Source organism: Anser cygnoides, chromosome 10 (genome assembly GCF_040182565.1).
Source record: "Anser cygnoides isolate HZ-2024a breed goose chromosome 10, Taihu_goose_T2T_genome, whole genome shotgun sequence".
NCBI classification, from domain to species: Eukaryota; Metazoa; Chordata; class Aves; order Anseriformes; family Anatidae; genus Anser; species Anser cygnoides.
In genome coordinates this window covers 1,910,889-1,926,066 of record NC_089882.1, presented here as the reverse complement: position 1 = coordinate 1,926,066, position 15,178 = coordinate 1,910,889, and the positions used below count along the sequence as shown (strand labels likewise).

Sequence of the window (15,178 nt, the reverse complement as noted above, 5' to 3'; positions counted from 1 at the left end):
TTTGTTTGTACTCCTGGAGCTGGGGTGCTCAAAGAAATCAGGTCAGCAGGGAGACTATGTATACTCTAAAGAGTTACAGTAGCATCTATAAAGTAATTACTGGTTTAGGGCTCCTCCTTTTCAAATTATAAAACCTACCTTAACTATTCGAAAAGTGACAGTAAATTCAAACCTTAAATTCCCCATATCAAGTTAGGGTCCCTCTATAATCTTGTTGTAGAGTGAGGATCACCAAACTCTAAGCAAGTTTCACAGTTTTCTTCCTTCACCTTTGTACTTCCTTGCATCCTTTCTACTCCCTCTTAGCCTTTCTCGAGGCTACAACACAACTGACTCTGTCTCCAGCCATACAGTCAGAAGGTAAGTCTAAAGTTTCTTGAGCCAGAACGATGCTCCTGGAGCAAATCTCGTGACCATCCCTGCTTATGTGCTTTGGCTTGCCCTGCAGAGCAGTCTCTGTGAACTGGATCCCTTTCAAATAAAGATAAAACAGAAGATTCAGTCTGAGAAAGCAGCTAGTATGCCCCAGTCATTGATGGTTATTCAGGACAGACAAGCTAATGTGGAATAGAACTCAAAAACGCATGTTTTGCAGATGTTGAGTCCTCAGCACTGTCCTGTGCTCTATAGACCTGCTACACCAAGGTCTCCTACCTGCTGATGTAGATGAAGCCAGAGAACCAAGTTACAAGCACCAGCAGCATTTATTAGTTTGAGTTCTGCTCCATGCTTACTGATTAAGAGTAGTTAAAACAGTGGTTGTCCTATGGAAGTGAAAGACATTTTTTTCTGTCACAGCTGCTGTTTAAGCACCGCTCTTCAGACAGCTGTTGACATCAACCGTACCTCAGTGACATGGATAACCATGGCAGGTGAGCGAGGGCAGACAGCAGAGCTGGGCCTGCTGTAATCCTGAAGCAGCGCTTGAAATGCGTTCTTCAGGTGAGGCCAGGCAAAAGTGGAAGAATACCTATGATGCAAAACTCCACCGTATCCTAGCATCTGAAGGTACGTTAAGAAAACATGGCTGTACACCCTTCCAATTTCAGCTGCAGATATTAAGTTTCCCCAAACTAGTTGTTCGCTTTGGCAAAAAAAACAAAAACAACTCTTTTTAGGTATATGGGTACTTGATCCTTCTGGGCTGCTAGTAGAAAAAGATCGCAATGGAAGCAGGTAGCATGGGCACAATCAAACAAGCTCTTTCTACACTATGTTTTTCCTTCTAATTAATTCATTTACTCCGTGTTTTATGCATAGACAGTACAATTAAGCTGTGAACATTGCAAAGCTTCTTGCAATGTTCTGCTTCTTTCTGCAGACATCGTTGGCTGTGACAAAGTGAGCCAGCACTCAGCTGAAATAGGGCTCAGTCCCTCCCTACTCCTTAGTCAACCTGCTGCATTTTTCTTCTCAGTTCTTTTAAGTATACCTTGACTAGATCATAGCCTCAAATTTGGCTTTATTGGTCTGGGCTGGTTGTAGCCTTTGGCTGAGGAGGAAGGCCTGTGATCAAACCTCTGTGATTACAGTGAAGATGTGCTCTGGAACCTTGCCTGTAACAAAGGTTCCCTACCAAACGGGCTCCTAAGTGTACTGCAGCAATAGCCATCTTAACTGCCTCATCAGGCTGGACATATGGTGATTTCTTTTTTCCCTCCTGTAAGAAACTAAGGGGGATGATCTGGATAAGACTGGTATTACTATGGCTCACAGCTTGGTTTCCTCCATTGTTATCTGGATGGTAGAAAGGCTTTAAGATAGCCTTAGCTTAGATAATGTCATAGGGAGATTACTGCCCGCAACTCACCCTTCTTTCCCTGAATCCTCATGCTGCACTGAGTGCTTATTTATGGTATTGTGTTGTTAAAACAGCAGCTCAAGCATACAGAGGATGAAATTCCACCTTGTGTCAGTGTCTCCACTTTGATCTACTGAAGTGCATGTTATTTCTGCAACTTTGATCAAGTGTGATGGACTGTAAAGCAATAGCTGAAGTCATGGTATACATTGTGTACAACAGTCAACATTTCTTCCACATTCTTGCATTTGCCTCTGAAACCATGCACAATATGATTAAAACAAGGATGCAAACGTATGAACAAACAGTCTTGCTTCAGTATATACAATCACATCTCATTAGCTTCAGCATAAACTACTAGACAGCTTCTTAAATACATACACAGGACAATTGGATTTTTCCATTCCCGCCTCCACACAGTTCACAGTCAGGGCATTATGTGCAGTAGAAGCAGGGAAGCCGAGCTATGGTTGTCATTTGCTGAGATACTGCAAAAATGCATTGCTGACATAAGTGGATACAACTCTGTTTTACCAGAGCAGGAGCTTTGTGTACTCAGCGTGCTGAAATTCAGGCCACTTATGTACTATGGGCCTATGTCCCCCAGCTTTGCCTTAAAAACTGGGCTCAAAAGAAATTCCCAAATCAAAGTCCAGTAAGAATGCTGAATAGTTAGCTACCTCATCATCTACAGAATCCAAACAATAACAAGGAAAGAAAATAAGTGAAGGCATAGGAGGAGCCCAACAGGCTGTGCAACTGCTGTTTAAGCACTGTGCAGATTCCAGACAGTGCTGTGATCTGCCAATCATTGTCGGCACGGATTGTAATCTGGCTAGTCCTGAACATCTGTGTATGGTATATCGGGTTTTATTTCATTAAAAAAAAAGACAAGTTACACAGTGGAATTCCAATCCTTGTAGTCTAATGTATAGCAATACAGTATATTCTCAAATCAAATCTGGTACTGCAAATTTTCCATAGACTCTGTTCATACCCTCATACCTTACTTAAAAAATATATATTTTTTGTCAGTGATAACAAGTGGATTTAGTTCAGCCCAGGTGAACAACACTCAAGTAAATAACCCGCAAAAAGAATATTCATCAGCCTGTGACATTATGATCAGCTCTGCAATTCCCATTGGAGCATGAAATCACTTTAAACATAGTTTAGTTTCTATAGGACAGCAGTTGTCTATGCTACAGAGGCCACAGCCAGCAACCTAGAGAACACAAAATTATCATGCAGCTCCTGATACAGACATATCCAGACAGGGAAATCAATTCACCTTTGAAGTCCAGAAGAGCAAGATAAAAGCAAAAGACACATACATACAGAATATATTCTTAGTTTGACTCAACCACAATCTTTTTCTCAGATACAGCTGACAAAATAATCTGCAAAAAGAAAGTGTTTTATGGAAAACTTCATAACAGAAAAAAAACATTTTTGAGTTACAGGCAAATACTGGATAAAGATAGTTTAAAAGTTACAGTAATTTTCACATTACCACTAATTAAAACATCATTTAGTAAAAAAAGATAAAATTTGTAAAAATGTAGCTATAACACAACCTATCAGAGAAAAAAAAAACAACATTGTATATCTTACACAGTCAAAAGAAATTCACTAAGACTTGTTTTGCTAATTGCTCTGCTGTTTTAGGCTATTTAGGGAAATATTTCTGTTAGCACTGCAAGGAAATCACACAATTCAAAGTTCAAGTGTGTAACGCTAATGGAGCAACAGTTGGAGGTGTTTGGCTTAGTTTAATTTAACCAATTGCTAATATCAATATTACATACATTTTTAAAATTTGCAGTAAAAATGAGTTTGCCCTGTTCCAAATTTTTCATATTTATCTGTTAACATAAATGTGAGCAGAAAGAGTTTGAGGCATTTGCCTTCATCTATGCTTAGAAGACCTCGAATATGTAAATACTCCACAGTTGCTTTATTAGGTTTGCTTTCGCCATTTGAGTCTTAATAATTCAGCTTCCCTAGGACATATTCTTCAAATAAGCTTGGAAGTTGCTCTGTCTAAAGATACAGGAATATCTATATTCATACAACTAAATCTAATAAAGTTAAAAGAATAAAATTATCAGCAGCAACTTACTCTAAAAGAAATTTTATGCAGCAGCACTTTCACAGGTTATGTAAGGTTAGAAGAGAGGAGTCTTCTATAACGACCACCGAAAGAAGGATTCATTTGTTTTGTAATACATATGGAAATAAGGAAACAAAGATTTTTTTCTTCATTTCGTCCCCTGCAACACTACAGGTTTTACTATTCTTCTTGCCCTTCAAGAGAACAGCTGCATTAGAAACCCTTCAAAACTGGAACTGTTCAACAGTGAATGAGATGGGTTTGTACCAAGGCGCTCTTTATTTACGCAGACCATTATGCATCACCAGCACATCCCTTTACATGTGCAAAACTATGGTCTTCAGTTATACGTGGAAGAGATTGTTCAGCTAGTCTTCGGTAATAACATTATTAATTAGTTGCTAATTAATTTGAAGTGGAAAAACGTTGTAAACGACCACATCCCCAGGTTCTCTGCAACCTAGCGTCAAAAATAGCAGGAATTAGTGATACATACTGCATGAGAATAGGTATGGGTGTAGTGGTATGATCACGTTTTCTTTTTTTTTTTTTTCTTTAAATCTAAAATAAAGCTACACATGGAACTATAAGTCATGCCCAGGCTCAGTCACTATGCAGTATGTAATCTACAAAACTTTCATATCTTATGAGTTTTGTTCAGACAGCCTCATACCTGCAGAATACTGATCTATGTCCATTCCAATTCTTTATTGAAAGTACTGCATGTGTTCTTGACCAAGCCTTTGGGCATTCTCTAAGGGCTTCTCTTGTGACAGGGTCTTCCTTTTCTCTTTATAATAGGTGCCCTATTTCTTCCATCTTGAAGATTACACCAGGAGCAGGGCTTGCTATAAATCAAACAGATTCTACAAACATTCGATTTGTGTAAGCTTTAATTTTAGCTTCTACCCCCGTTTTTGTGGTAAATTTAAAATATCAGAATATTCCTTTCCAGCAATTGTTACATGGGAAAACTCCATCCCTAGAGAGCAGAAACTAACTTGATGCTTACTAAGTAAAATAGGGAAGGCAATTAGCATTACCCATAAATCTCAGTCAGCATGAAAAAGCCAGGTAGATGACCTGCTAAGCCTTTCCCATCCCTCTTAGGAACCACAAGTAGTAAAGCAGGATATGCAAGCCATATGCTCTCTAAATTAAGACCACATAGAGCTCTGCATACATGAGACAGTCTGGAAGATCTTTACTTTGTTGATACTCTCAAAGCTTCTTGATTTATTTATGAGGAAAAAAGAAACAACTTGTGCATTTACATCACATACCTGCATGCTTCTAAGTGAGGCCCAAGGGCAAGTGATTTCATTTCAGTCAGCATATAAAGGAAACTTACTCCTTTATGGTTTAATTTCCCAAAGCTTATTTTGAAAATGGTGCATCTTGAATTTTAAAGAATAGGTTGTGATGGAAATATTTTAAGAGGTTTATTTAAAATGAACAAAGAAGGGCTAGATATGAAAAGCCACGTTCTAAGCAGCAGATTTTAAGATATGAGGCTGTGTTGGGTCTGTCTAGGATGGAGTCACCTTTCCCGGCAGCAGCCCACACAGTGCTGTGCTCTGCACTCGTAGCTGGAACAGCGCTGGTATCACTCCAGCGTTGTGTCTATTGCTGCATAGTGCTGGCACAGCATCAGGACTCCCTCCAAGCCCCCAGGAGCCAGCAGGCTGGGGGTGAGCAAGTGATGGGGAGGGGACATCACCAGGGCAGCTGACCTAAACCAACCAAAGGGATATTCCATAACACCTGATGTCACACTCAGCAATAAAAGGGGGGCTCTCGTGGGGGAGGGGGCTGTCCTCCTGAACAACCGCTACGCGTTTTGAGGCCCTGCTTCCCAGGACGTGGCCGAACATCGCTCGTTGATGGGAAGTGGAGAATAACTTTTTTCTTTCTCTCTGTGCTTCCGCGCAGCCTTATTGTTTCTTTTGTTTCTTTTTCTCCCCATTCCCTTTCCCTGTAATTAAATCATTCTCATCTCAAACCTCGAGCTCTTTGTGTTGTATTTTCTCCCCCTTCCTCTTTGGGGGGGAGGAGTGAGAGAACGGTTGTGGTGGAGCTCAGCTGCCCACCCAAGCAAAACCACCACAGAGGCCATAAAGCAAAGATACAAATTATGCCCTGCTATGAATCAAGCAACTCCATTATGCTGCTTCAGGAAACCTGAAGGGTAAAGAAACCCATAGACCTGGCAAATTATGTATTGCTACATCAAGTATTAGAGTAGGGAAATTGTGCCTAACCCAGCCAGTTTATGACTACATTCTGAAATATTTGGCATTCTTATAGGCAAGCCTCATTTGAGGTTTGGAAGTACCTGAGGACGGCATACAGCAGTACAGAAACAAAGCTGACTTCAGTTCTTCTGTGCTTTAGGAAACCTCTTCACAGGCCATACTTGTCGCCCTACAATATTGTCTTTCACATTTACTTACATGCCTTTGATATTCCTTCCCCTGTTCACTTCTCAGGAGTCTCCCACTCACTGGTTCTCTCCCTTTCATTTTATCACAAGCACTCTTTCAAGAATGCAGCAACTGCCCTCTTTTCCAATGCTTTTTGAGCCTATCTAGGAGTCTCACATGAAGAAGGATTCTGAGAGAGAGGGTTTTTTTGTTGCAAAACTGTCAAGGACAAGCTTTACAGTTAATAACCATATTGCAGTTACAGGTCTATCACTGGAGTGTAACCCTCTGAGAACAGCAGGACAGTTGATTTAAAGTACATCCCTCACAATCAAAATTTGGAAGATTGAAAAGCTGATTCACACTTCAACTTGTGTTAAAATGAGACAAAACATTTTATTATCAGGCACTGAAAATAACTTTCAAAACTAATGAACATACCAGTCAAGCTGTTATAATTCCTAATCTTCTGAATTTCAGATGAGTACACTAAACTTTTCTCTTTAAAAGTATCTCTACTATACTAGATACTACATTTAGTAATTTGACTGCATCTTGTTCATAAATGTCAAAAAGTTGTTTGAAGGATAACAGGTTACTTATCCTTTAAAAATGACTGAGTGCTAATCCCAGCCCAGTGTTTTGTACATTGAGAATGAAGTATAGCTGAACCTTGACAAACACATAACTCCCCTGACTTTGATTAACTTGGCCCATGAACATGAGCTACAGAGCTGTCTCCAATTTGTTTGAAAAGCCAGTTGTGTTGTTTCATTCTGCAAGTCTCCAAATGAAATTTTAACAACGTTTAGTGGATGAGTTTTAGGAAGCTTAATGCTTACTAGTTGGTTCTACCCTAGTATTATGTATCACCGCTGTATTAGAGGTGGACTTTCCACTCTTCATGCATTCTCCAAAAATACTACTGTTGAGCACACACTAGCAGGGAAAAGGCCCAAAATACTTATGGTTACATGAAGCAAGTTGCAATTATTAACTTAATTTCCAAAATAAAAGGGGAGCTCTTCAAAGGAATAACAGTAAACAGTAACACCTAGATCCAGGAAAACACAAAAAGGTTAACAGCATCAACAATTAAAAAAAAAATAGAAATACTTCCTCAGTACTGACCCAACAGGCAACATCTAACAGAATTTAATGCGGGATGTTAGGCTGTTTCCATTTTTTCCTCAGTTCTGTTTAAGAAAATCCCTGATTTGTGTACCTGTTTTATATAGCAGCCTTCTGTCAGAAGAGGTTCCTGTGTAGAGCACAGAAGCCAGTTCAGTGTGAGCCAGCAGAGCAGCAAATGCTGTTCCCCAGTGACCTCTCCTGATGCTGGGTATGCCTCCCAGTCCGATTCCTAGGGGAATGATGTTCCTAGTTCAAATGAGTGTAAGCAGCCAGGTAAGATTTAGCGACTTTGGTGCAAGATTTTGTTTAATTTCAAAATCTGTTCCAACAGAACTTCTGCTATGTGTTTTCTCCTTAACAGCCTCCGTTTAACTTTGTCAAGTTTGGATAGAGCAGTTGCATGACAGCAACCGGATACAGTAACTAACTCATTTCCCAAGTTGATCAGTGACCAGCATTGGATTCATCAAGTATCATGTGCCATGTCTAGATGGATGAGAGGGGGAATACATTAAAAAAGTTGTAAGGAAAAGCACTAAAACCAGTTACAGCTGCACTTACAAAACAGTGAACCTGCAACTGCCCTTCTTAATGTGGAAGGAAATTAGTTTATCAAATTCAAAATGCAAGCCCACTTATAGCCATATAGAAGAAAGCCAGATGCTATTACAAGTGACAGATGCTATTCTGAACTGTCCTTCAAGCAGACATACTACATCCTCTTTCATAAATAAATGCCATTTGTTTTTGCCCCCAGAATAAACCGAGAAGTTTGAATTTCTTGTCTGGAAAACACTAACCCCAAGTCAAATCTGAATTTACCTTTCTAGCAGGCTACTAGCTCTAGAAACAAAAGGAAACATTGGAAGACTTTAGGAGGTGCTGAAACATTTGTTTTGAGGTTTTATTACAAAAATATATTTGCAAACATACAAAATTTTGGATGAAAAATGCTCATTCTTAAACATTTATGCAATAACTTAATAACTGCAAACATACATAGGTGCTATAAAATCCATACCATACTAAAAATGTTAATGATGCAGTATCTACATTTATTGACTTAAAACTGTTCGGGTTCCATTTCCAGAAATCTGTCCTGAAGCCTCCTTTCCCCATGGTTTTCATGCTCAAAGAACATGCAAATGAGCACGTAACTGGTGCATCCACCAAAGTGGTAAAACTCAGAAATTGCTAAAAGCACATAATGTACATTAAAAAACACAAAACAACCATATGCCCATACACTGAATAGATAAATATAAATAGACAACCAAATTAAAGATACTGCAATTTTTCCAACTTGAAGTGAAGGGAAGATATTGCATCTTAACATTTCCGTAACATTGCCAGACAAAACTGAGGTGATATATATTGCACACATTCCTCCTGTTAACATACGCTGTACAAAGCAACTGAAATACCTGGCAAAAAGGTGGGTGATTTGTTTAGAATACTTTTTAAAACAAGAAGTCCCAAATTAACGTTGGCTTTCAAAAATATTTCAGAAAGTACATCAGTGACTACACATGGCATAATGGGTTTCAGAAATATACCAAAATGAAGCAATTAGAAATGCAAGCAAAAGTGAGATACATCCAGCAGCGAGTTTTTAATTATTATATTGAGTATCTATACAGTGTTAAACATATATAAGAAATCAAAATGAAGTACTTGAATTTTTTAAACTTTATTCAATCATTCTGCAAATCTTGTTTAATTTGGAAAGATATACTGCTTCTAAGTTAACAGATGTTAGGCACCTTTCATATAAAAACTTTGCATTAGTAAATAACAGCAGATAAAGTTTAACTACAAAACTGAGAATTTTGATTTTCCTGAATAATTCAGCAGCTGTAGGTTTTAAAACTGTCTTTGATTAGGCTTTATTTTTTTGTTTGTTTTTAAATTAAAGTGACTTTAACATTAGCCACAAAAAAACATGCTTAGATAATGCAATTAATTTGGGGAGTATAGTCTAAACTAACTTTTTCATTCTCAGAACTAATAGGTATAATCCCATTAACCCAGCAGTTTTATCAAAAAACTCCACACACTTGAAAATGGTCAAAATAATTTGCTGTGATGATCCATGGTAACTTGCTACACCTTAGTTATAGCTACATGCTGCTAACACGAATCAAGCACGTCAACAAGCTGGTAGTTTTAGGTTTATGCAAAAAGTTAAAAAAAATGAGGAAATAAAAGTTTTTAAATAACACAGTCTACATTAAAAAAAATTCAAGTTTTACACTGTAGTTAAGTTTGTGTATTACAACGCAACTTATCTTTAAAGAGGTTTATCTGTTAAATCTGCTACTCTGGCACTCATAAATCACAAACTCTGCAGTGTATTGGAGGACACCTACGTTCGTTCCAGTGTCTGCTGGCTATACATACAGAGGCCAAGCCAGACCAGACATGTTCAAGATGAACAAGTCTGCTTGTAGTACAAATTATTTCACTGTTTCCTTTCCAATTTATTTTAAAAGTTGGGGGAAACAAAAGTAAACCAGTAACATATTGCTACTAATACATTAAATAAAAACAAATGAAGGATATTCAGGTATCAAAGTAGAGTCAAAATCTCATAGCAGCATTGCTGCTCGAAACAGTATTACTTTTGTCAACTGTACAAAACTTGAGAACTCAAAATACAACTCCTTCCATTGTTTCTATAGATCTTTGGATACGACTGTATTTAGCAACCAGTACAAATATTCATCATTAGCTTCCAATATCTCTGTTCTTAGAAACTCATCAAGTCTTCCTCCAAAAAAGCTGGAAGTTGTCCATAAAAAGCTGGGAGTTATGAACTTAAATCTTCACAAAAGCAACTCTGTATTTGGTTTAGGCTATACATTTTTGTTCATGGGAACTGCTCATTGGTTTGTTCCTTTTAGTAAAAGTTTTTCTAAGCAATAAATTGAGACCTTAGACCTAATTTGAGTCTCATCATTTATGCACGTATACAGTATCATAACTCTAGAATTTGTGTAGGAAGCTCCCATTTTCCCTAACAAGGCTCAGTATCTATATTGCTGAATTCAAATGCTACCATTAAAGCCAATACAGTTCTTCATGAATGTGCATGACATTAGCATCATTCCCTGAATCTTTCCCTTTTTTTTTTTTTAGCAAAATACTATATATTTTAAACAGAAACATTGAACTCAAAGGCTGAGAAGAGCTCTTCAGAAGGCAGGTAGTGCTAAAGAAGATATATTTTTTCCACTAAAAAACTATGAAAGAATAAAATAGATAAAATACATAAAATGTAAATATTTATCTAAAACATACCAATTTGTGAAAAGTCACAATTAAAGCTCAATTAGTTTCCAATGAAATGGCCTTGACTATGTCAACATGTACTAATCCTTAGGATACATATATATACATATGTTTTTTTTGTAAGGAGCTAAACAATTTTTTTTCTTCAATTTCAACAGTGCTTGGGGGAGGGGGAAAAAGCAGTGCATCATAACTCAATACAGATCATCTTTCTACTCAATAAACCAAAACTTTTCTACTGCAAAAGCAACCTTTAAAACTACTATTGCTGGAAAAAGTTGAGACCTGTAGTCTTATTAACTACCTTTGTATGAATTCAAGAAATAAATACAAGCCATGGGCTAACCAATACAGCAGCGTAAGAAAATATAATTAGAAATTTTTCTGACTTCAAATGGGAAAGTATGAGGTTAAACTCTTACATTACTGAATTATGAAATCACATAAGAAGCACTAACAGGTTAACTACATAAACTTCAGACTATGAAGTATGCATGAACAATCTGGGGAGAGGGCAAAAGAAAAGCATGCATTTGTTCCCCATCTGCATAGTTTTCAACACCGCAGTTCCAACACAACTGAGGAATGAAACCCAACTAAGATATGGTCCATCCTTAAGCTAAAAGGGAAACCAAGTATTTCAAACTATTTCAGTCAAACACTACTCAATAGGAAAATGGTCTTTCAGTGGTGGTTTCTTAACTATACATTTAAACCGAAATAACTTCAACATACAACAGAACTATTCCATTGCTTAAAAACGATACAATCACAGAAGTTTGCATATTTCAAATTCCACCTTTTTAAAGAAAATGGCCTTACTCACTTGGATACCTGTTTAATGTCAGGGATGGAGAAGCAGTACAATTAATGGAATATATAAAAGATGAATTGATGCGCGTTAGCTAGAGACTGTTAATGTATTGAGCAAATCACATTTTTAAACATTTTGCTAAAGATTTAGCTCTGAAGGCCTGGCGTCCAGATCCCTCTCTTCCCCAAAACTGCCAACTTAATCACGTGGCATTTTGCTCTCACCTTAAAACTGGAACTAGGTTCCCACAACCAAGTTTTGTCTGGTGTGGTGTAGTGTACTGTATTATGTATTTGCTAGTTTAAAGAGTATGAGTCTGTAATCCTTGAAAACTGAATACAGCTAGGAATGAAAGCCAGAGCAAACACCTGCATGTTCCGTTAATGCAAAGGAAAGCTCATATGCAACTTAACTCCCCTCCCCAATAAAAACAAAGGTTTGCTGGTGATGATCACAGTGAAAACCTAGATCACTTCTGAGAACATTACTTTCGTAAGTATTTAAGGAATAGTCTTTCCTAACAGGTTCAAATTCAAGACATTGAAAACTAAATATTCTTTTAAAAAAATATTAGTTTTATAGATGAGGCATAATTGTTTCTAAAGTGGTAATATTCTAAGTAGATTTAGCTTCGATTATAGGTTAATGTTGTCTGTATTCTTGGTTAGGACTTGCAAGTAGACTTCGTGAATAGTGCTGAGAAAACGGGAATCATTCTGCAGGAAAACAAACATCAGAAATATTAGTAAAAAGATACCAGAAAAAAAGTATAATTTAACTCCATTTAAGCTATGCACAAAGATTCCTACTATATTGCTATCTACCTGAGGGCTAAGGCAAGGGAACTGGGGCAACTTGATCTGGTGGGTGGTGTCCTCGCCCATTGCAGGGGGTTGGAACCAGACAGTCTTGAAGGCCCCTTCCAACTCAAGCTTTCTATACATTTATATTAATTCTATGATTTAAAACTTCCTGTCAAAGCATTACCAGGAAGTGAAATTTTTTAATTGAAGACAACATTTAGAGAGATTTCCTGAGTCCTACTCCTTCAAATGGTATATATTTATCTAGGCTGAAGATGTAGTATTCTTTCTACAAAAATCTATGGAGTAAATTTACGTATCTTGCTTGGAACATTCTCTAAGTACTCCCATGCTACAGGGTATGCCCAATTTGGCCTATGTTCAGCTATCTCTATAAGTAAAATGAAGACTAGAAAGCTGATTGGAATATTTGTCTCTAAAATCACTACAGTGATTGAGACTACTGGGGGGAGACTCTAATGAGAATAAGACTTCTGGCAATTGAGCTCAGTTGCAAGTCTTACAAGTAAGCTAGTTTAAGTCTTTAAATAAAAAACACCAATATGCAAGTTGTGCAAAAATAAACAACATAGATAGTAGTAGTGTCCCTTTTGATCTTAGCTTTTTCGCTAGGAAGATATTGTTTGCTATTTTAGACCTGTGTTTTGGGTGTAAAACCTAACATTAGCATGTACAGAGCAACAAAATCCTGAGTTAACACAGTACAGCTGTCACAGCAACTTCTGCTGCTTACCTACGAATCTCACTGTGGCTACTCCCAGCATTACAGATTTAAATCAGCTGAATATTTTAGTCACTAGGGATGGCAACACCAGAGCTTTGTAAATTCCATTTCAAAGACACATACTTTGGTTAAAGTACAAGAACAGTTCTAGGTAAGTGGAATCTGGAAAGCTTTCCCAAGGAAAGCAGAAACACCCACAAAGACAGTAAAAACAGCCCCCAACCCCCATACAAGGGCTTCTACATCTATAACTTTTTCCTCAGGTGTCCACAAGTTCATATGGATGTAAAAGGACATCTGAAGCAGAGCTGTCCTTCAAAGTCTTCCATCTCACAATCAAAGTCTCAGTACTGGCTACTCTACTTGGAACCCCATCCCTCAGATACTGAGTTCTCTAAGGACAGGACCTTTATTAGATGTATCAGTGCTTCTTGAAGCTGGGACCTACTGAGAACAGTAGGAGGTATAGTCTGAATTTCTGTTGTTCCAAGTGTTAAAGGTGAAGAAGAATTGGCTTTATTTTCCACTTCAGTAGCTTTTGTAGCTGACTGTTGAAAAACACTAGGAGACAAGAGTATTGAAGGAGTTACTGTAGTTGTGGCTGTAACAAACTGCGGAGGTGTGACCTGTAAAAGAACAGGAAGTCAGTGAGCACCACCTCCAGTAGGAACAAATGCTGTTATTAAAAGACAGAGATAAGCATAAAAAAAAATAAAAAACACGCTATTACTGTAGGTCAGTTTGGTATTACAGAATAGTTATTCATAATGACGAGGTATCTACCTATGAAGGGTACCTGCTCAAGGGCAGTTCTAATAACTTTAAATTTGTATCTAGACCACCAGAGCTTGCTATTACAAAGTTTCGCAGTGGTAAGTTCTGTTACTCTTTTCTTCCTCTATCTGCCATTTCACTGTCCTGGTATCTTTTTTCATGAAACACAAAGTATCTCATGAACACTGAAAGACAGCAAGGCAAGGATTACATTTTATGCCTCTTGGGTGCTTAAGTCTCAACTGAGGCTAATATACACCACAACAATATAACAAACACTTGAAAACAAAAATCAGTTCCAATGGTGTTAACGCAAGACTGCAAAGCCAAAAATGTACTTTCATTTCTGCATTTGCACCAACAGTAAGAGGTACTGTAATGTACGACTGACTAAACTTCTGTCCTGTAACTCTTCCTCATTTCAGTACAGCTTGTTTCTGCTCCATCAACAGCATTTTAAATATGGTCAGAGTGGACAATATGACTGTATGATATGGCAGTGATTACCATCTTTTAAAACATCTTAAATTTTATTTTAACATCAAACTGAATGCATTGAAGTGTTTATTCACCTCACCTGACTTGTTTTAGATAAAGTCTTCGTCTGTGGAAATACTTCTGATTCCTTGTTTTGTTGTACAGTCTAATTTCAAAAGAAAGAATAAATCAGAAGTTAGTATCCACAGCCCAATTTCCAGTGGTGATTATCTGAGTTTTTACAAAGCTGCAAAAATCTAAGTACCAACAGATTTTAGATGTAGTTCGTTCCAGTTTGTAACAGCTGGAACTCATGTTTTATACTTTCAGTATTACAGCAAACTCTTAACAACACAGTTATTAAGAAACTCTACCACAGTTCAAAAAAACTTTAGTAAAACATAGAACAGGAACCAAATGCATACAAAATGAAGAGTTTAATCAGAGTGTAATCAGTATGGCAAACTGACAGGATGCTAAATTCAGTGTTTTTTCCTAGAAGTTTTATCTAATTCCCTCTACAGAAATGAAATGCTGTTGTCTACTAGATCTCCGTATTTTATAGCTTTACAAATGACATCCAGGTATCTCTTTAGTCAGATTGCAAGACTGTAATATAATAAAATTATAGGATTATAAAAGCTTAGAAAACAAACAAAAAAGGCATGTAGATAAGGTACTTGAATAAATTCACCTTGCGTTCTTGGAAAGGCTTGTTATAGCCATTTGGAAAACCTCAACAGAAAAAAAAAACACACCCTCATGTAACTGATAACCTATATCTATAATGACAAAAGTCAAAT

The 15,178-nt window shown here is 37.4% G+C and overlaps 1 protein-coding gene across 1 annotated transcript in view; it reads right to left on the bottom strand.

Annotated features, from left to right (window-relative positions):
* Window positions 1–8,342: 8,342 nt before the first annotated feature.
* DCP1A (decapping mRNA 1A) overlaps window positions 8,343–15,178 on the bottom strand; it is a 35,788-nt gene continuing 28,952 nt past the window's right edge. The window contains exons 8-10 of the mRNA XM_048047485.2: window positions 14,476–14,541; window positions 13,532–13,750; window positions 8,343–12,292 (exon numbers count right to left, since the gene is read on the bottom strand). Coding sequence (XP_047903442.1) covers window positions 12,212–12,292; window positions 13,532–13,750; window positions 14,476–14,541 — 366 coding nt within the window. The 3' untranslated portion in view covers window positions 8,343–12,211. The remainder of the gene's footprint in view (window positions 12,293–13,531; window positions 13,751–14,475; window positions 14,542–15,178) is intronic.